Source organism: Linepithema humile, chromosome 4 (genome assembly GCF_040581485.1).
Source record: "Linepithema humile isolate Giens D197 chromosome 4, Lhum_UNIL_v1.0, whole genome shotgun sequence".
NCBI classification, from domain to species: Eukaryota; Metazoa; Arthropoda; class Insecta; order Hymenoptera; family Formicidae; genus Linepithema; species Linepithema humile.
This window is the reverse complement of record NC_090131.1, coordinates 4,919,674-4,941,780: the sequence shown is the minus strand read 5'-3', so window position 1 is coordinate 4,941,780 and position 22,107 is coordinate 4,919,674. Positions and strand designations below refer to the sequence as shown.

Sequence of the window (22,107 nt, the reverse complement as noted above, 5' to 3'; positions counted from 1 at the left end):
ATGTTTCCGACGTCGCCGCTGCGGAGGCGCGACTGCGCAGTCGGTCGCGGCCTGAATATGTCGACCGAGGCCGTACGGAGCGGCGGATACGTGATGCGCGATACGCTAACGACTGTTATCATGACTACCGCCGTGGCGATCTCGTTCGGTTAGAGTTACGGTCGGGGTCGATTCGACGCGCGACGAGGCCGCGTTGCCGCGCAACGTTAACCCCCCGCCGCCGTGCATCAGCTCTCTTCCTCGGTGGTGGCGGAGGAGAGAGAGGTCCAGTCGCGCCGAGAGAGCACCGCGCCAGATCGGCCGTGCCGCCGTGTACACCTCACACCGTACCGTACCGTGCCGTTCCCGCGGGGGGCGGCAATCGGCAGAGGAGCGCGGAGGGCTCTATGTCAAGTCTACGACTACGACGACGAGGTGGAGCGTAGCGCGCCAACATGAAGAAGCTGTTTTCGAAGATCGACAACACGTCGAAGGAGCCCAACAGTTACCTGGGGAAGGTGTTCGTGGTGGGCCGCCACGCGGTCACCGTGGAGGAGGTCTTGGCGGAAGGTATATATAGCGCTGTCCCTTGCTAATATCTGCGTCATCTCCTCCCGCGTTTCACCGGAGAATATTTGGTTCCTGAAAAAGACGTGCCATTAAATCCCGCTTTATCCCGCATTCCAACCTTGCCGCGCGCTACCCTCCCTCCCCCACCTGGGCCGTCCCGCTTTTTTCCCTCGCGTTCAAACGGCCGCCCGCGCGTTTCTTACCCGCAAAATTGTCGTTCTACGTGACCGATATACCGTTTGTGCGTCGATTGTGCGGTCGCACGCACGGAGGTGCGCGAAACTCGCGACACTGATAAGCGGTGGTAACATTCTGCCTACATCCGGGGCGGTATTACTGGACTTTATTAGGCTCATTAGCTCCTGTGAATTTGTTGTTGAATGCATTCCAAATTGAAGAACTAGTAAATAAGTAAAGAACTAAAAATAAGACTTTGTATCTTCAGAGTGAATAGTTATTTATTTTCAAACAGCCAATGTTACGTGGTTTGCTCTAAACTTCTCAAATACAATTCGTGTTGTTGTAGGATATTAATAGACTTACACATTACATGTGTCAGAGCTGATGGAAAGGAATTGATTGTCCAATCAGCAAATACACATATATATTTTGAGATAAAGTGCGAACGCTAGAATATATTGTATCTTTTTGCGTTGATGATTAATAGTTGTAACTGAATCTGTATCAGGTTACAATGTACAGAATGTTTCACAGCTTTCAATCTTGCAGTCTTCAATTTTGATTGCATATTTGTTGTAATTTGATTTAAATAGAAATTATTAAGGTGTGTCAACAAACATTTGCATGATATATTCTTGTTTCACATTGCGATTGTTGTTTTACAGGAGGATTTGCGATTGTGTTTTTGGTCAAAGCCTCAGGTGGACGATATGCGCTTAAACGAATGTATGTCAATAATGAACATGATCTTAATGTATGCAAAAGAGAGATACAAATTGCTGTGAGTAATTTTACAACAATTATATATAATAAAGCACTAGTAATCTAAATTCCTTCTTGTATCACAAAAATCTGTGTCACAAAATTAATCACTTTATTTCTGATCTTAATTAATTGTAAATTAACGAGAACACAAATCTTAAACAGTTACTAACAGTTTACTATCTTAAATAGTTATGAGTTCTTTTTTATTGGTTTCCAAAAACCAATAAAAAGCAGCTATTAAAAACAGCAATTTTGAAATAAGATGATTAATTTTGTGACATAATATTTCATTTGTATAGAAAGTGTAGAAGAGGTTAAATAAAGTATTTCTATTTTCAGAGCAACTTGAGTGGACATAAAAATATCATAGGATATGTAGATAGTAGCATAACTCACACCGGTGGAGGAGTACACGAACTTCTACTGTTAATGCCTTATTGTAAATCCCACGTTCTTCAAATGATGAATAACAGGTTGGCAGTGATTTTATAACACTTTTTTACCTATTAACATTCATAATTTACACTTATGAAACTTTAGAGTTATAGTTCTGTAATTGCAAGATTGCAAGATTGCAAGATTGCACTTTTGTTATTGGAATTATAATTTGAATAATTGCGAAATATTACTTTGTGTCATAATTTATGTACAAATTAACATTATCTTGCGCACTGACCTAATGTATTGAAATTTATGGCATGTGTTAACAATTTCCAGGCTGCAAACAGGTTTCAGTGAATCAGAAGTTCTACAAATTTTTTGTGACGTTTGCGAAGCCGTGTCTCGGTTGCATCATTGTCAAACTCCCATAATTCATAGAGATCTCAAGGTGAGTTATTTAATGGACATTATGTAACGTTATTGTACACACATTGAACTATATTTAATTGCTTTGCAATAGGTGGAAAATATACTGCTCGCCGACAGCGGTAATTATGTTCTATGTGACTTCGGGTCCGCGACGGGAAAAGTTCTTAATCCCAGTGTCCACGGCGCCGCAGTGGTCGAGGAGGAAATCAAGAAATATACCACTCTAAGCTACAGAGCGCCCGAAATGGTTGATATGTACTGTGGAAAACCTATTACTACAAAAGCAGATATATGGGTAGCGTATTTGTGTCACATAATCGCGATATAGATCAAGTCGGAAGACAAATCTCACCGGTATTGGAGGTCTTTTTACATTGAATTCTTGTTTTCCAGGCTTTGGGGTGTCTGCTATATAAACTTTGCTTTTTTACGTTACCGTTTGGCGAAAGTACGCTTGCTATACAATCTGGAAATTTCACTATTCCAGATAATTCAAGGTATGTGAAAAGTCACATAACTGACGTAAATTTTTATGGCTCGAGTTATGAGCCATTTAGTAATCCAACAAGATGATGGAGACATGATAGCAAATATATGGCTAAATAAATATATAAAATCTTTTTATGTTCTAGATACAGCAAAGCTCTCCATTGCTTGATCCGATACATGCTCGAGCCAGATCCCGACGTACGCCCAGATATTTATCAAGTTTCCGTGGTTGCTTTTCAAATTCAAGGCAAAGAGTGCCCTGTGCAAAACTTACATGTACGTACAACATTTACATAACTATTTAATATGCAGCAAGTCTTTTTACGATGACATAAAAACGCTTATAAATTATTGGCTAAAATTTTTATAAATTACTCGACCTTTTAATAACTTTATCGAGCTTTGTTTTTGCAGAAAGTTCCGACGCCGACTGTAGAGTCGTTACCATGTCCACCTATGGAATCCGAGAATGTAAAAAAATCGTCATCTGTGAAGACTCCCAAATCCGTGCCGATGGCGACGACAGTCGAAGGCACGTCAGTGACGCCGAGACAAAGACCAAAGGGACAAGCTGTTAGCACGGGACCGATTAGTTTGGGTGGTCAAATTGTGGGGCAGATATCAGGCCAAGGAAATCAGGGGCAAAATACACCAGGAAATTCTATGTCTTATGTTCAAGTAAGAAAACAAATCATTACAAATATACAGTGGCGTGCAAAAGTTTCCGGCCAGTGACATTTTGTACTCTAATTCATAAAAAAAAGTTAATGAAATTTTATTAGGCTTTTTTTTTATAAATTAGAGTACAAAATGTCACTGGTCAGAAACTTTTGCACGCCACTGTATTTTAATCACATTTTAGAATGTAGGCGGATTTAGATAAATACTCAACTAATGCGATTGATGGTTTTTTAGGTATCACCACACGTTTGTACTCCTAATCAAAATGTTCCTTTCGGCCAATCGCCGGGACAGTCGTCACAATACGGTCAATCGCAGAGCCCGATGATAACTCACTCTCCTGTAACTCAACAATCGCCTATGACTGTTCAAGATAAGAATGCATTTTACTTCGACTCGAAACAACACGATACGAGAGGTACGGCAAACGAGAAAAATTTGGAGGCTCTATTTCCACCGTCAGGTAATCTAAACTCTTTGGAGCTTTGGAATCTATAATAATATCACATTAGAATAAAAAGTTAACGTATAACATAATTTGCGAAACAATAACATAAAAACACATATAATAGACACATATAATAATTTTAAGAATTAATTAATAATAAAAAATTAAGAGTTAATAATTCCCTCTCGTTTTTGGTCATTTTTGCAGGATATCCGGATCCATTTAAAGACGATGCAAGGGCGATGCCACCACCTACCAAGATACCACCTCCTGTTGCCCCTAAGCCTGGCAAGGTTCTTCCGAAAATATCTAATCCTAGTTACCCATCGTCATCCAAGTATCCACCAGTCACGTCATTACCGTCGAAATTGTCCGTTCCTGCAGGGCCTAACAAGGCGACTCCACCTACAGTAACGCCGCCAGCTTTACCGAAACCTGTGAATAAAACTGAGAGTTTGAGTCAAAATATAAGTTCGAGCACATCGCCACCTGACAGCCCGATATCGTCGTCCTCGCGGCATAGGAGGAACGTCAGTGATACTAGTGCTTTTAACAAGTAAGCTTATTTTGCTAATTAATTTTTTTTTATATTCGTAGCTTTCTGCAAGAATTTGCAACATTTGCGAGATCTTAATATTAAATCTCTTTTAAATCTCTTAGCGTTCAAGGTGTTTGGGGGAGGAAGAAGTTGGAATCTATGTTTACACAATTCTTTTTTTGCTAATTTTTATTTTTATATTACAATGGTCATTTCGATGTTCACAGAGCATTTGCTACTGAAACCACACAATTCTTAGCACCATACGAGGCTTCGGTCAAGCCACGTTCCAATGATACGACTACACCTCCAGAACTTCCAAGTGATATAAGGCCTTGTATAGCAACTAGTGCCTCGCATGTACGTGTTGTAAGTACACGAAGCGCACAATTTTCTTTTTATTTTTGTTAAAGACATTGACTCGCTTACAAAATATGAATCATGTTTCTTTATTGATTTTTTGACGAGTTTATTATATAATTTTAAATTATGTTTAACATTATATGAAAAAAGAAGTCTCTTACAGATGTCGAAAGCGATGAGTCACGCCAAAAAAATTACAAAAATTTCTTATAAGAAATTAAAAATTTTGTTTTATTTTTATATTTATATTCTGAATTTCGTTTTTTATATTTTCAATTATATATTATTATTTTATGCACTGCACTATATCTCATTAATAATACTCTCTTATTTTCAAGTAACTTGGAAGTTAATGCTTAAAAACTTGCCTACATTTTTATCAGGGTGAACTTTCAAGCCTAATGGGATCAGAAGGAAGATCATTGAGCGCAGATGTAGCCGCGTGGAATCCGTTTGAAGATGTACAGCCTTTTAATCAGTTAACAGAAGATCATATTTTTGGTGCTGAGTTCGACAAAATAAGAAGAGGGAGCAATACGAGTATCAGTGGGGTGAAAAGTCGCGAAAGCCTTGTCATGACGTATACAGAGTTACCAGAAGACCCTTTTGAATCCGCACCCTTTAGCCTGCCAAGTAAGCCTTTGTTAAGATTCCGCGTTAATCGAAAACTAATATAGACGTGTATAGTTAAATATGATAAGATTGAATTATCTGTTAATTTTTCAATTCTTTCTTAGCAGGGAAGAAGAGTAAAATTGGATCAAAGACTGCTGCTATTGCTGGAGGTAATGCATAAAATCCTTCTTACACACTGTCCTTCACTATCCTTCTCTTTTCCGCTGCTTCTATATTAATCTATTAATCTGTACTTGATTTAAAAGCCATTCACTCGTTGTCTTAATACTTATTGTTAGTTAATTTCATCAAATCTCCGCTAGATGAAATTTTGAGCTATAATTATCACCATTGTCTTTCGTCGTTTTCGGTGAGTCTCAGCTGTGTATACCAAAAAAACTTCGCGAAGAATATTTGTGTTTAATTGAGCAAACACTGAAAAAGAAATGATTTTACTATTCTTTTTTGTATATATATATATATACAATGTTATATATACTTTTGTGTGTATATATATATATATATATATAAACTTATAAAGTTTTATGATCAAGTGTTCTCTTTTTATATATTGGTAAATTTAAATAGATAAAAGGTAAAGATTTTTAAATTGAGATAGATATTATTTTAATTTAAGTGATTCAATTCTTGAGCAGTTTTTTTTTTTTATATTAAACTTGGTGTTGAATTTTAGAAAATATATCTTTATAGAAAATTATATGAAATGCTAGAAGTGACTTTGGTATATACAACTAAGGCTATTTCTAAAAATATATTTTCTTATCAACTCTACATGCGAACAAAAATATTAGAAATGTTAGATACGTAATTATAAATTTAAATTTCTTATTTTTTGTTTTGTTTGGTAACATTTCTAAACACCAAATTCTACTTTAACAAGTAGAATTACTTATTTTCATGACATTTGCTTTTCAATTAATTTTATGCAATTGAGACAATTAAACTTTAGGGATTATAAAATACTTAAGAAATTAAAAGAAGAGACTTTTGAATCATAATAAAACATATAAAAGTATAGGCCAAAAATGACAAATGTTTTATTTAGGACTGAAAGAAAGTTTTCTTCTTAAGATTAAAAAATAATATTTTTTTATCTAGTATCATTTTTTTATTTTTGCAGTTTTTGTTATTGGACGCCACAATTAAAATGGCTATTGAGTAGAATTATCTATAAATAGCAATATTTATGCAACATGTTTGTGGACAATAGATAAATGTTGAAACTTTGAGTATCATATTATGTGTGTACTTCCAAAGATATAAATCTTAATTTTTCAATTTATTAATAGACAAAATTAAATAACGTAAAATGGGGGAATGTTTTAATGTCTCAAGATAACACATAAAAAAATAACTGTCTTTTCTCAATTTAATTAGTATTGCATGTTAAACTTGATTTGTGATAATTATTTACCAGTGATATCATTATATTATCGGTCACATTGTTGCACTGCTTTACTAAATTTAATTAAAAAGGGACTAATTCTCTTGTGAATAATGTATAAATAAATCAATTGTGAATTTTTGCTATTATTATTTTGCCAAAGATGTGAAATAAGTTTAAAAAACTTAAATGTTGTTACGAAACAAATAAGAATAAAATATTTTTTTATTAACTTAATGAGTTTCATAAATATATCGCGCGATTGTTATTTTGGACAAATCATATCTGTTAAATATGGTAGGATAGATAGTTGATAACAAAGAGAAGTGTAATCTATGGATGGATTCTTGCCACAAATTGAATTAGATCTGATTTTATATATTTTTACATTGTTATTTTCAAAACACAATTAAACACTTTAATTTTGAATGATGCATAATATACATGTTCTAAATTATTTTTATGCTTATTAAAGTGTTTTCGTTAAAATTATGTTGTTTGTAAACATGACGGAATATTCTTTTAGATAAATAATTGCTTGAAAATGCTTTCTTAGTGCGGCAGATGAGATGATTGAAGTGCTTTATTTGCTAGTAAGTCTACGAAAAAGCGATTGTGATGCAGATATGCTCAGTTGTGCTCAATTAAAATGCGAAAGGGATGATAAAACATTACCAGTGAATTACATATTGACTTCTACTTACCTCAAATAGTAAGTTACAGAACGTAAGGATAATACATCGAATATTAGACGCCAAGTATGGTATATATTGATTATGTTATAGCAAGTGTAATTATTAAAAATATTGTTGAAAACATGATGAACATACATGATAAGAGATTTCGTCTTCAACTTTATAATATAGATGTTCCTATGACACGTAGTGCACAAAGCGGGATTAGCTTTTATTTTTAGCGTTTCTGTACGAAATAGCTGGTGGAATCGATAAAAGGAAGGAACAAATTACGTATAAATATATACATATATAAATAAATGAACAAATATATATATATGTAGATATATATTATGCAATATATGAAAAGTTATGTTATATATTATGTGATATACAAAAGTTGAGGTACACTATTTTGTCCTACTCATATATACGTGTAAAGGTATTCTGTGTTATAATAATTGTATTATATAGCATATGAAACAAAAAAAAAAACGTGGGAAGAATAGGTTTCGAATGAGTAATTGGAGGATTGCACAATGTGATTAATATAATGCAAGGAATGTGTTTGCAGTGGGACTGGATAAAACCATTTTGTTTTGTTTTAGAAAGATTTTCGAACACGGTGATTTATTTTTAAGCGTGAAAGTGCCGGTACGAACCTTTCCTTCCCACAAAATGACGATTTTCTGCGCAGTGCGTTTTCTGAAAACGTACGTGAATATATACATATAGACATATGTAAGTATTATTATATAAAGATCATACGATTGTATCTGCCCGCGCAATGGTAATACTGCAGTGACTGGCAAATAATACTTAGCAGTTTCGGAAGAGTTTCAAAGAATAATACTTTCGTATCTGTTGCTCTTTTTTCCTTCGACCTTGTTTCTTTCACTCGGATCATTTCTTTTCTTTCTTTCCCTATTTTTTTTGTCCTTTTGTTCTTCGTTTCTTGTCATTGCTTTTATTTGGCTAATTTGGGTTTCTTTTTGGTACAGCTAACACGGTTCTTCTTTTACACTTGTATCGACTCGAATCTTGGGAATAAGATGATGCAATTCAGTGTTATCTGTGAAAAATAATCAGAGCATAGTATCGAATTACATCATCTTATCTTATTTAGAAATGTAAAAATTGCGATCCGTCGTGTGTTCTTTATACTTTTGCATTTTACACCATCTGTCATCCACGAATACGTTAATATTTGTATCAAAGAACATATCTTATGATCTAATGAATGCTATGGATATTAATCAATATGGTACATACTTGTTGTAATTATTATTCCTCATTAATGGAATTTCTATATCACGATATGAAAGCACAAATTGATACTTTTTACGTTGAATTACGTCGGAGAGTTGATTTGGTGCGATGTTGAAGCGAAGCGAATTTAGGATAACTTTCTTTCTACTATGATTAACAATATTATCAAAATCATAATTGTTAATTCTTTCCTGAGCGTGTAAGTATCATAAATCCTTCAGGGTGTGTGTGTGGCACGGCGGAGACAATGGCAATTGATAAATGCGCTTGTTTTTTGTGTGAGAGAGGAATTTACGAAAAAGAAAAGAAAAAAAAAAACTTATATCTGTCCAATGTCTGGAACAACCTAATGAGTTTGGGAGGCACAAACGCTAACTTTAATACTTTCGAACAAATTCTACCGTCTGTTTCTTCTTTCAATCGGGTCCTGCTTTGTTTGTCTCCCATAGTGTCTCTAATAATACACGCGCTATCTCGGAGATCCCCGATACAGTGAGTTAAATTGCGACACGTTGTAAAGAACTTGTTATCTGCCCGTCACCGTCAGATATAAGCATGCATTCTTCTTGCAGTCTCTGCGGCAAAGCTTGTACGAAACATAAAAAGTTAAAAAAGAAAAAAAAATAAGAGATCCTTTTGTGAATCGAGAGCACTATAGGGGGCTGACAAATATCCTGGACAGTACCTTTTCTCGTTGTATTGAGGGAAACAATGTTGCAGCAATAAAAATGTAAATTAGCATACGAGAATTGTTTTTTTTTTCTCAACGCTACTGGCATAAAACGCAGCAATACTTTGTTGAGACGTTAACGGCTTACAAAAGGATATGCGTTTTCCCTGTGACGATCTAAAGCGAACTTGCCACTCAGAGCATTACTGCGTTTTTGACACTTATCCTCAACCCCCCTGAATCTGATTAGGACTGTTCCAGACCTATTGGTGGCGGTACTAACAAAGCTTAAATTAGAAACAGATCTGTTTTGTCCACTTTCTCCATGTCGAAGATCTCTAACATTATCTTTTTTTCAAAACTCATTGCGGTAAGATCGTAAATATCAATGCACATCAATGCACCTTCAGCGAAGTGCACTATCTGTAGCAGACCTAATCAGACATTTCCTGTTTCTTCTTCTGGGTCTTTCTCTTCTGTAGATAGTAGTACGCTCTATGCTGCATCGTAAAAAAATTAGTCTAAAATTGCAACGCGTCATTTTGAGACCAATTATTACAAGTGTAAATTTACATTCCTAATAATTGGTCTAAAAAATACTTATTGTAATAGTTGCAAATTTATTCTAATTTTTTTTGCATTCTGAGTCAATTGTCACGTGTATAAACATTATGGGGCTTTGATTTAAAAGTAAAAATGTAGTACATTAATTTCTAATTTTAAGACAGATTATATATAACATTAACAAATGGAGTGAATTAAATTTTATTACAAGTATTGCTTAAATTGGTGGATATGTATAGCTCGCAGTTTATTACATTAATATAGAAACTTGTAATATATATGTTATGATGTTCCACATACATAGAGTATCTCAGATCTGTAAGAACTGATAAAATGCTGAATTTTTCTACAGATATCGTATCATAGATTCGATAAACTATCAGGTCTCTACAAATTTTTACAGGTTTTCATGAAATATTGTATTATCCTTATATTTAGACATTTAGCTTTGAGATACTTTGCATAACATAAAAGAGTCTCAAATTTTACTAACAGAATATAAGAAAATAGATATAACACTACTGACAAATTAGATATTTCTGATGAGATTTTATAAAAGAACGTAGGTAAGTACGCTTCTCTCAATAATCGAGGTTTATAATCCAACTTTAAAGTCAGGAAGCACTTTACATGAGAAACCGTTTATTCCATAATCGTGCTAACACGTGGAACGTTTTGCTTTGCAGGGAAATCGACGAACGGTAGGGCGAGAGCACCTGCGACGCAGTGGAACTCCGGAGTTGAGCACAATACCGGCGGCGTGGACGACGAGGCGTCCCTGATCACGGAATCCAGCCCGGTCTCGCCGCCGTTTGTCCGCGCGCCGGCGGAGGATCGTTCCAAGTACGAGAAGCTGGCGTTCAACGCGGACGAGGTGTCCAGCGACAGCGACAAGGGCGCGAAGGAGACTAAAGAGCGGCCGAAGAAGGCGAAGCGGCGGCGGGTGAAGAATGTGTTGAGCCGCAAGAGGAGGGTGGCCGCGCATGATAACGCGGAGAGTGCGAACGCGGCGAGCGTGGAGTACGAGTCGGACGACTCGATCGGCTCGGCGAGCGATCTGCGCGCGATGAACGACGAGGAGGGCAACGACGATCGCGAGAACGACGACGACGACGACGATGAGGACGGCAACGTGCGCGGCAAGCACGACGAGACCATCTCCGAGAGCGTGCGCACGTGCGGCAGTTCCGCTTACCACGCGGAATGCGAGTCCGTGGCGACGCACGAGGACGACTACCGGATGAAGAGGCCGAGGAGGCATCACTATCGGCAGCAGGAGCAGCAGCTGCCGACGATCGACGCGGATCCGATCGTCGGCCACCAGTACGGCGAGAAGCCGCTGCTGCTGGACGACGAGCTGGACCCGGAGTCCAAGCCGGAGCAGTCGCACGGCGATCCGTTCGTGCGGCACCAGTACGGCTCGAAGCCGCTGCTGTTCAACAATGGCGACAGCTCGTCCGACGACAACGAAAAATCCAAGTCGCTGAACAACGGACTGTGGAAGATGGAAGACGACGTGTTTGCTCTGGCGCCCTTTCCCAGATCCAGCAGCTCCCGGAAGAGCAGCGACAGTCGCGAGAGCGAGACGAAGAACGCCGATCCCGGCAGCGCGAGGAACTCGCCTCACAACTCCAACTTGGTGACGCCGATCGCCAGCTCGCCGATACCGGCGGAAGTGTTCGTGGACGTGGCGGACAGTAAAACGGCACCGCCGCCGCCGTCCAAGCCGCCCGCCTTGTCCTGCAAGTATCCGAAGAGCATCAGCGCCGTGAACAACCAAATCATCTACGAAGAGGCACCGTCCTTTCATCAGCCGATCGTTCAAGCGTCGCCGGTGAAGAACAGCCCGCACGTCAGCATCGCCGAGGAGGACGAGAACGTCGAGCGGGACCTCTTCGGCTCGTCCCCGTTCAGTCCCAGTGGATTCACCAATCCGTTCAACAGCGTGCAGTCTGGTTTCGACGCGCCGGCTCAGCCGATGTCGACGATCCTCAGCCCGGCGGGCTCCTCGTACGTGGACTACGCTAACTGCATCCCGCTGCAGTCTTGCAATAACTATTTTTCTAGTCATGCGAGCACAGTGGCGTCCACGTCGAAGTACGGCATGGTGACCGTGAACTCCGAGACGGCGGTCATTCAGGAGCCTTCCAAGGATCTGTTCGGATCCATTCCGTTCGAAGAGTTCGCCTCGCTGAAAATCAACGAGCAGCAGCCGCAGCCGCGTCCGACGTCTCTCTCGCTGTCCCAGTCGCCGAGCTACGCGGACAGCACGGCGCTGACGACGACGTTGCCAGTTAGCGTTGTGCAGTCGCCGAAACACACTATTGTCCACCTGACACCCACGCCGCCGTCGCAGCCGCAGTCTACTCCTACTTTTACCATTCAGCCGACTGCACACACCGCCCGGATCACCGTGCAGGCGGTGAACAGCGTCTCCAAGGTGGACATCACGTCCGACATAATCTCGCCAATGTCACCCGAGCCGCTGGTCGTCGCGGACGACGACACGCCGAAGCACAACAAGAAGGACAAGTCCAAGTCGGACAAGTCCAAGTATCATCTGATCAACGAGAACCACGGTGACGTGATGAACGTGTTGCCGGTGCATAAAACATCTCACAAGATCAAGTCGGTGAGCCACAAGAAGACGCCGAAGGGCAAGAAAAGCACGGCCGCGACCGCCGGCTTCAGCAACATGAGCTTCGAGGACTTCCCGAGCGACGAGAATGAGGAGAGGCAAACGGGCCGGACGAAAGTGGCACCATTCGAGGTGATCCGCGAGACGTCGGAGAAGCGATTCGGATCGTTGAAGAGACGGAGCAATCCGTTCACCTGAGATGAGGTCCTTCCCGCTAAGAGCTAGTTAGCACAAGGCCGTTCACTAGGAATGCAGATACTAACGCGATACATTTGATCAATACGTTGTGTATATTTGTAGAGATCACCCGGTGAACGTCGGATCAGCTGGTGATACTCAAATTTTTTTTTTTTTTTTTTTTTTTTTGATCGGCCGGAATTTCATTATGTATATTACAAATCCGAGCAGTTAACCAGATTAATTTAATCTCAGTAAAAGTGACGTAGTAAACAATTTCCAACTAGGAAGTCCAATCGACATACAGGTTGTATATAGAGAAAAATGCGTTTGAGGCAATTCGCCTTCCGAGTTCGAACGCGCGACTTTGTCAGAAGAGTGAAATTCCGAGTGAAATGTAATTATGCCTGTTTTACATTACCTGTTTTTGAGATGCGCGTTTGTGAAAAAATATAAGATATAGAAGCATGATTTAACGTGCCAATTTCTTTCAATTTCTTTGTTAAGTGTTTAATAAGTTTCAAGAGAGATTACGATAATATTTTATCGCGTAAAATTTCTCTGCAATTACCTCTCGAAAATGTTTTGTACTGCAGTAATCATTAGTATTTGCTGTTTCTTCAGCATTGAAATTATCTTTGAATTAACCAAATGACACAAGATCTTTGAATAAAAGAATAAAAATGTACGTGAAAAATATAGAAATAGCAGGGATATTGTTTCTTGATACTTGAATATTTCTTCACAAACGTCGATAATGTGATGTGATAGCAGCAGCTAGCTGCATATGTTTATATCAGCAGGCATACAGCATGAACAAATATATTTATATGCATACATGCCTAATCGAACACACGTGTGATGGGTCGTATAAGACGTGATTTACACTAAAGTCGGAAAGTATTAATTCATATACTACCACTTTTTAATTACTTTTTGCATTTTTAGAAGATTTACACAGACAAGACAGGTGGCGATAAGAAATTGACGGGAGGAAGGGGAGGGATATTACATTGGAAAAAAAACGTTGCTTTTTTTTGTGAAAAGAAAGAAAAAGACACTTTCCAACGTGCAACCAGGTTGTGGAACTTGGCAGCTTGATACCAAAAATGATGAGGGGAAAAAAGAAATAGAGAAACCTCGTACATCTATTTTTGCAGCTAAGTCTTTTCACTACGTTTGTACTTTAAAAAATTTGTAGATTTCTACTAGTACAATCTACTAGTTCTTACAAAGCAATTTTTCTAAGAAAAGTTATCTGAAACTATACTATATACATATAAACCTGTAAATGTGTAATTCAATCGCAGGGCTCGATGGGGGGGAAGGAGAAGTTTTTATGTATTTATCGTCTCTCGGTGAAGAGATCGTAACGAAGTATTCCTCGTGAAGATTAAACGTAACGCATACAGAATTACGGAGTTCGATATTATAAAGGCGCAGATAATAGCATTCACGTGACTCGTGAATATTTGTCGTGAAAGAGCGAGTAGAGTATTCGCGCAACGAATTGGCCTTATCTTGTAAGACTGACTTATTGTTTAACAGTCTCGATTAACAATCGAATCGTTCTAAGATGACTATGTCTCGTTTAAGTAACTGCTTATAAACTCGATAGCGCTATAATTCACAGATCAACTCATCTGAAATGAACACTAACGACGCAACTCGCACCCGTCACAAATCGGGACTGTTAAATAAAATGTACGAGCAGTAGAAGCGATATTAGTATTTAGCAGGAACATTTACTAATATTCATTTCTATCACATTGAATTGTAAACTGTTCGACTTACCAATGAATTTAATATGACGGAATTTTATAACTTTTGGAATGACTTGAATCGGAACTCTTTGTACTGCTAATATCCTGCGCCTTTCTAATCGAGTCTACGGACAGGATCTAGTTCATTGTAAAAAGATGTGACAATATTATAAAAGAAGATGTTTGTAATCTACGTGTTCTTACGCGCACGCATTATACATATGAAAAGAGATGTAACATAATTTTGTAGATACTAGCTCGTATGATTAGGTGCCTTCCTTTATGAAGTAGCGTTGCAAGCTTTGCAGTCTTTGCTGTCGTGTAGTATAAAAGCTGATAGTATTATAAGATTGAAAAATAAAAAAACAGAGTCAATTGTATTTGTACATGTAAGGGATAGTGTATTTGAAAAGTTGTTTTCCGTTTTTAGTTCCTATATGTAACGGTGAAAAATATGTAATCTATATAGCGAAGTAGAAGCAATCTTTGATGCTATCGCAAAAATAATGAGAGTTATTTACGTATGCAGGTAGAGTTAAATGTTTCAATTTCGGCGAACCGCCTTGAATTTGACGCGAAGTCGAATTATTTGAATGTATTTATTGAACACGCGAGAGAGAGAAGCGTTGCTATTCCAAACGTGAAAATTCTCTCCGTCATTCTGTGCACTGTGTAAAATAGAGCAAAGTAGGCGCTAAGAAACACACCAAGCATTTTTGTCTTTAATTTAACGTCCTAAGAAGATGCGATTCAATTGTATAAACTCTTATAGCTATACTAAACATATATATAGCGTTGATACGATACATTCCTTCTTTCAATGTTCGTATATTGTTATTTATTATTGTTGGTTTGTAGGTTCTCTTTGTTTTTCTTTCATACACACACGCAGGAAGTGAAGCAAATGTCACGCGAATGCTTACAGGCATGCTTTTATCAGCTCATACTTAAATTTTATCACTGCCTGCGCTAACAGGTGTCACAGTATTTTCGTTGCATCCTTCATTATATATTATTATTTGTACAGAGTGAGAGATTTGTTAACACACACGCGATCAGCAATTATCACGTCTCAGAAACTAACACAAAGAGATGACGCGTCCGTTTATACGACAGGTGCGGACATTCTGTTCTTAGGACGATCCGAAATATTGTTCCGATGTACACAATGTGTAATATAGTAACGCGAATTGTGTGTAAAAAATGTATAAAAAGAATGCGACTAAATAGAGTACGAGAGAGGAACGCGATTATTTTCCACGGCAGCGGATGAGTCTTGAATTATTAGAGAAAATAGGTATTGAAGACACTATCTCTGTATAAAATGCATAAATAAAATGTATACCGTTAAAATGCATTAATTGGACATCCGTGTTCGGTCGCATTACTTTGCCAACCTGAACTGTATAAAAATTGTACTGTAATAACCGTGTAATGCTTATATTAACATATCATGATTAATTTACAGCGAGGACGTCAGCAGCAATAGCAAAATTTCTCTCCTATGCTGTGCAGCCTCCTTCTCGCCATGCTGAAGTTTATCAAGCAGGCGAGGAACCAAGCGAAAAAAGTGAACCAGCTCGCGCAGATTGCCAGCTGGAGCGCGAATCCTGTATTAATCTCGCTGGCACGTCTCCAATTGTTGGTATCCGGCTGGAGATAATCCATGTAATCGAAAATCGCACCGCAAGGGAGCCTATTGTGAATCACCTGCAACGATAACGAAACGAGGTAAAGTGATTTTTCAAAATTTATTTTTATTTCTTTCATCACTAAACGCATAAAATTAATCAATCATGCTGATTTTTACCCGAATTTCGCTGGCTCTCGAGCCTAAGAGCTGAATGAGATTTCGTCTGTAGTGATTGCAAGTTTTGTAATAGCCATCGGTTATCACGACCGCGTGGGCGAGAGACAAGCAGCAGATGAGCGCCGTGAGGAAAGCGATTGGTATCCATTGTTTAAAACCGGCTCTTCGTTTCACGGTAACCACAACAGTCTCTCCGTTATTATTAAGATTGCTTCTGGAGGAGAAATTTAATCGTTCATGCATAAATCAAGAACAAAAGGTAATTACACAATTATTAGGTCCTTGAATAAGTTCTCGCTGTTTCTTAAAAGATGGCGTAGCGGCACTCTGTGCATGGAATTTCGTACGGAAACGCATCAGCTAAGTAGTACTATATGTAACCTCAAATTCTAGTAGATACAGTTTACCACAGTGTCAACCACGTGTTTAATTACCTATTGCGAAAATGTCTACTTTTGTGCCAAATAAAGTGTTTTTGCGGGGAATTTTATTGCACTGCTTTATTCAAAAGAAATCTGCAGCTGAAGCACACAGAATTCTTGTTGAAACATATGGTGACAATGCTCTGTCGAATACGACATGCAGAGACTGGTTTAGGCGCTTTAAAAATAATGACTTTGACCTTGAAGATAAAGAACGTTCTGGAGCACCGACAAAGTTTGAAGACGAAGAATTGGAGGCATTGCTTGATCTAGATCCATGTCAGACGCTAGTAGAGCTCGGGAAAACATTGCAAGTAGATGCGTCAACAGTTTCAAAACGTTTAAAAGCGTTAGGAATGATCCAAAAGCAAGGACATTGGGTGCCGTATGAGTTGAAGCCGAGAGACGTTGAACGACGTTTTCTCATGTGTGAATTGCTGCTTCAACGGCATAAAAGAAAAGGTTTTCTGCACCGTATCATCACTGGAAATGAAAAGTGGATACACTACGATAATCCTAAGCGTAGAAAATCGTGGGGTAAGCCCGGTCATGCATCAACATCGTCGGCAAAGCCGAATATCCATGGTTCGAAACTTCTGCTCTGCATTTGGTGGGATCAGCAGGGCGTAATTTATTATGAGCTGCTTAAACCTAATGAAACTATCACGGGAGCTCGCTATCGACTTCAGATGATGCGTTTGAGTCGAGCTCTAAAAGAAAAGCGGCCACTATACGGGCAGAGACACGACAAAGTCATTTTGTTACATGACAATGCTCGGCCACATGTGGCAAAACCAGTCAAAACTTACCTGGAAACGCTTCAATGGGAAGTTCTACCTCACCCGCCGTATTCACCGGACATAGCCCCCTCGGATTACCACTTGTTTCGGTCGATGGCGCATGGTTTGAGCGAGCAGCGCTTCCATTCTTTCGAAGAAACCGAAAAATGGGTCGATTCATGGATTGCGTCAAAAGATGAATCGTTTTTTCGACGGGGGATTCAATTACTGCCAGAAAGATGGGAGAAAGTGGTCTCTAATGATGGACAATACTTTGAGTAAAGTTATTGTAAGCCTTATATTTTAAATTAATGTTTTTTTTTAACAAAAAAAACAGCGAGAACTTATTCAAGGTCCATATTTTATTCCAAATTTAATATATCGAATACTACGAGATTTCATGCAGTTATGTGTTACGAAGCTTTTTTAACAATTTTCATCTTTTCTTTCAGTGAGACGAAGCAAGCTGTTTGATTAATCCGCATTGACAAGAGGAGTCTTCATAAATACCTGTCGTCGTGGTACACTCGTCCACGGCTCATGCGCTTAGGACTGTCCAGATCCTTATGTACGCAACACCTGTATCCGTGATAACCGCCGAGGCACAAGCCGATTATGATGCCCGGCACGAGGCAGTATGTAGCGAAGTGACACAGTTTCACGTCGCCACCGATAAAGGTATTGAACGTATTGATGCCGTACAATATGCAGCCGCAATCGATGCCGATGCAAGTGTCCAGCGTCCATGCCCAATGCTGCCATGCGGTCACCAGCGAGACGACAGACGTGACGGAGAGCAGCATGGAACCGATATACAGCCAAGCCAGCCAAGCCTCCGCGCTTTTCGTATTCATGATTCGGTTTAACCAACGCCTCTTTTCTTTTCTAGTCAAACTGCTAATTAAAGAAGAGTTCTCAATGCACGTTTATACTTGCTCGTCGTGAAACGATAGCCGAAGTTACAATGGCACAGACTTCATTTCATGTTTGTGAAAGAAGTATTCTTTTTCCGTTCATTTTTTAATGACTACAGCTTGTGACGTATGAGGATGAGTTCATCTGAAAAATTAAGACGGATTTTATGAGCTTGATCTATGTTCAATTTTTTTTTATAAGTTTATGGGCTGCCAGAGTTAAATTTATCGTTTTATTACTTCTATTAATTCCCGAAGCGAAGTAAATTTTTATTTCAAGTCGTGGTGCGATTAAGTATTATTTATTAATTAATATTAATTATTATTTTAACGGGCTTTAAAAAAATCTTAATTTTTCATTCTAGCAAACGTCGATTTTAATTCTCGCTTTTATGTTTAACTGTATTTAATTGATTCTTTAATCCTTCGGAATCGTTATACAAACATCGTGATTTGCCAACCGCGCGTAGATAGAAAAAGAATACCACGAAGATTCTCGCGTGGGATGCCGAAACATACGAGGCAGCTCTGGAAGACAAATATTTTTGCAAAGCTGCCATTTCTTCTTATTCGACGCACCGTCGATAGATCTATTTTCGGCGAAATGAACCGAAATGGACCTACAATTTGGACTATTTCGTGTGCGCGCTCAACTAGGTCCACCATAAACGCTGTGGCTTCACCGTAAATTTGATTTGTATTAGCGTTATAAATAACGTGTACGGAACGTAATATAATATTTCGTGTTTAAATCGATGTCAAAAAATGCATCTCTAGGCAATTTTTACAAATCAATTTTTTCTTTGAATTAATTTTGTCTCGTTTGTTTCTATTAATTATATAATCTGTCACTTTTCTGCAATTTAAGGTACAATATGTTTCTTATTTAACGGATAATAAATTGTTATTGAAATTAATGTATTCTCTATAAAAAATGTTAATATTTTTGCAGTGGAAATTTCAGCGTCAAGTAGAAGATAATCCGAATTTAACAATGTCGATTAATATTTATCAATAATTAATTGAGTTATCCATCATTATCTATTTACGACGAATATAACGAATCTAAAAAGGAACGAAGAATCAACACAGTTGAACACAAAAACTAAAATCGGCGTTCTTAGAACTAGCCCGAAGTCGGAACTGTCTAAAATAGTAACACGTTAAATTATCTTAAAAATAAATTATTTTGCCTGCTGGATGGAAAAAAGATATTGATCTCACTGAAAAAAAGCACGAGTTATGCACTGCAAGAGCTACGAGACTGAACTAAGAAGCACCTTACTTAGCGAGCGCATTCGTAACTTTCTACGCCAGCTGTTATGATAAGCGGATGACGAAAGCTTTGGAAGTGTACTTCGTCAGATCATTAGTCAGATTTGAGTTTAGCGTAAACAAACGGCGGAATCGCGAAATGTATAAATGAGGACATTCGCGACAAATTTGAGCTACTTTGCATGCTCATCTGTAAGGATCGAAGATCACTTGCTGACTGAAAGGTCGGCCGCACTTACGTTGATTGGCATCGGCGGGGATAATACAATTCTCTTTATTCTAACATTAGCCGGGCTAGAGGGAAACTCGGAGGTGCTAATCAGAGTTAATTGGCTTCACCTGTTTTTTTCTAGGCAATTAAATATTGACATTTGGGTGACGGTGCAAGAAGCGATACGCACGTGCAGTTTTGGAGGAACAATGTACAATTATGAAGTTATTGGCAAAATCTTTTTGGATTAAATATTAATCTTATCATTCTTATTAATTTATTCTGGTTTTTTAATTAAATACTGTAATTAAATATAATTTTTAATCACTTCTTTGTGTCTCACGAAATAATAAATTCGATTAATTTTTGTTATAACATAAAATATGTACAGAATTATTAAATAGATTAAGTTGTTTAATGTAGAAGTTTTTATGTTTTAAAATATTTTTTATTTGATGCATTTGATAATACTAAACGCGTCAAAATATTATTAAATGAGTTTGATAACATGAAGATAACTGTTTGTAAGCACAGAGATGCAGAATTTTAACTAGAAAACACTGATTGAGATTTTAATTCTACATTGTACTTTTCATTTTTAATCCTCAATTTTACATCGTTTCGTCCGTTAATGTTAGAAGATTCGAAGGAACTATTCCACGATTTACGCTGGTCTTTCGCGCTTCGTGTAATATCGCGTTGTGTATACAAGAATTACGTTCCCACATGTCTTGTTTAAATAAGCCGTAGATTTTCGTAAATATTCTCTTTCGCGGCTGCGGTTTGTGACGTTTGACAACATTTGTAAATCTTACAGGACAAATATTGACTCTACATATGCGAACTCGACCTGTTTCCATATATGCAGTGAATATTCTTCATTGATAATTAATTCCTTAATTAAATTTAAGAAAAAAATGGAGAAATCTTAAAAAAAATTATTTCAGAATTACGAGTATTTTAATGATATCAAATATTGCAACATAATATGCGATAAATTTATTCAGATCCGAAGTTTTATCAGTGTAGCTGATTAAAGAACCAAGATATGCGCCCTTTTTGGAAATTTTCTGACTCATTTTGATATAATTAACTACTTCCGGTTAAACTTCGTAATCTTTTAAACATTTTTCTCTCTTAGCACTATCAAAGCCAGTGTGGACAATATTCGTGTGATAAATTGTGTAGATTAATACTTGGAAGTAATATCTGAGATAAATTTCACACGTGAGTCAATGAGGAAATGAAGTCTTTGTCGCTTAGTTGCGCAATCATACCTAATCTGTTTGAAGATTTTAAGTATATTGTAAATAATACAAATGTAAATAATACAAATGTAAATAATACAAATATTTTCGTACGCAGTAGAAATTTTTTAGAAATTTTAATTGTAAAAGTAAATTAATTAAGCAACTGATTTAATTGCTATTACTAATTTAACTGAACGATTAATTGAATGACTAACTTTATTTAAAATAAATCACGCATTTTGTACAATTGTTTAGAAAATCCAACGTACGTTATTGGCATCCTACATATTGAAATTGAAAAATGCAATTTGTCGACATTTGCTTGAACAGATAAGACTATCTCATTTAAATAGGAACAAATACTTATTGCGATTGTATTAGTTGACTCACCTGTAAAATGTGCAATAAATTCGCATCCATATATATCACTTCACAAAAATCCATTCACTACGTTTGTATAATTAAAGTTCGATGTGAGTATTGCGTATTCTTATTTCAGTTCTATAAATAAAAATTTCTCAAATAATTTTATTCGGATATATCGCTTATCTTCTTAAACAAATGATAATCACTGCAGAATTAATACACATGCATCTACACGATCGAATATGTTCTGATCGGTAGAACACTTCATTCCCGTAACGTACTAGAGCCTGATAGTAAGATAAACCTTGATAAGATTAAAGCGTCTACAAACCTTCGTTGTCCGTATAAAGAATGAAGTGACAGTTATTCTCGCAGAAAACTGTAAAGTGTAAGATTATAATATATATTTGCATTTGCAGGTAAAGTTATGTTTAATAAATGTGTCGTATTAAATAAATGGAATAAAAAATTAAATAAAGGAT

The 22,107-nt window shown here is 37.6% G+C and overlaps 2 protein-coding genes across 7 annotated transcripts; one reads left to right on the top strand and one right to left on the bottom strand.

Annotated features, from left to right (window-relative positions):
* Positions 1 to 34: 34 nt before the first annotated feature.
* On the top strand, positions 35 to 15,964 carry Nak (Numb-associated kinase). Of its 3 annotated transcripts, none has more exons than XM_067353575.1 (14): positions 35 to 549; positions 1,395 to 1,510; positions 1,834 to 1,967; positions 2,212 to 2,323; positions 2,396 to 2,599; positions 2,698 to 2,801; positions 2,937 to 3,069; positions 3,208 to 3,471; positions 3,709 to 3,937; positions 4,130 to 4,478; positions 4,688 to 4,820; positions 5,207 to 5,456; positions 5,561 to 5,608; positions 10,707 to 15,964. In XM_067353575.1, the coding sequence occupies exons 1-14, from the start codon at positions 435 to 437 to the stop codon at positions 12,854 to 12,856; spliced, it is 4,341 nt and encodes a 1,446-aa protein (XP_067209676.1). In that variant the 5' UTR covers positions 35 to 434; the 3' UTR covers positions 12,857 to 15,964. The 3 variants fall into 3 exon arrangements, with proteins under 3 accessions (XP_067209676.1, XP_012221858.1, XP_012221857.1); XM_012366435.2 differs by having other exon boundaries at positions 4,688 to 4,829; positions 5,564 to 5,608; XM_012366434.2 differs by having other exon boundaries at positions 4,688 to 4,829.
* LOC105671903 (uncharacterized) lies at positions 13,985 to 22,093 on the bottom strand. 4 transcript variants are annotated; one of them, XM_012366444.2, is made up of 4 exons: positions 21,650 to 22,093; positions 18,120 to 18,668; positions 16,409 to 16,622; positions 13,985 to 16,308 (listed from the first exon to the last, which is right to left on the bottom strand). In XM_012366444.2, the coding sequence occupies exons 2-4, from the start codon at positions 18,461 to 18,463 to the stop codon at positions 16,075 to 16,077; spliced, it is 792 nt and encodes a 263-aa protein (XP_012221867.1). In that variant the 5' UTR covers positions 18,464 to 18,668; positions 21,650 to 22,093; the 3' UTR covers positions 13,985 to 16,074. The 4 variants fall into 4 exon arrangements, with proteins under 4 accessions (XP_012221867.1, XP_012221870.1, XP_012221866.1 ...); XM_012366447.2 differs by lacking the exon at positions 21,650 to 22,093 and adding an exon at positions 20,599 to 21,003; XM_012366443.2 differs by lacking the exon at positions 21,650 to 22,093 and adding an exon at positions 19,748 to 20,411.
* Between the last annotated feature and the right edge of the window lie 14 nt (positions 22,094 to 22,107).

Bases quoted from the DNA above. Each gene is read 5' to 3' on its own strand.
- Nak (XM_012366434.2), top strand. From the start codon at position 435: ATGAAGAAGCTGTTTTCGAAGATCGACAACACGTCGAAGGAGCCCAAC. The intron at 2,324-2,395 runs GTGAGTTATTTA...GCTTTGCAATAG, and splicing joins TAATTCATAGAGATCTCAAG to GTGGAAAATATACTGCTCGC. The intron at 3,070-3,207 runs GTACGTACAACA...TTGTTTTTGCAG, and splicing joins GCCCTGTGCAAAACTTACAT to AAAGTTCCGACGCCGACTGT.
- LOC105671903 (XM_012366444.2), bottom strand. From the start codon at position 18,463: ATGAATACGAAAAGCGCGGAGGCTTGGCTGGCTTGGCTGTATATCGGT. The intron at 16,623-18,119 runs GTATTTATGAAG...TTTCTCCTCCAG, and splicing joins CGAGTGTACCACGACGACAG to AAGCAATCTTAATAATAACG. The intron at 16,309-16,408 runs GTAAAAATCAGC...TTATCGTTGCAG, and splicing joins CGAGAGCCAGCGAAATTCGG to GTGATTCACAATAGGCTCCC.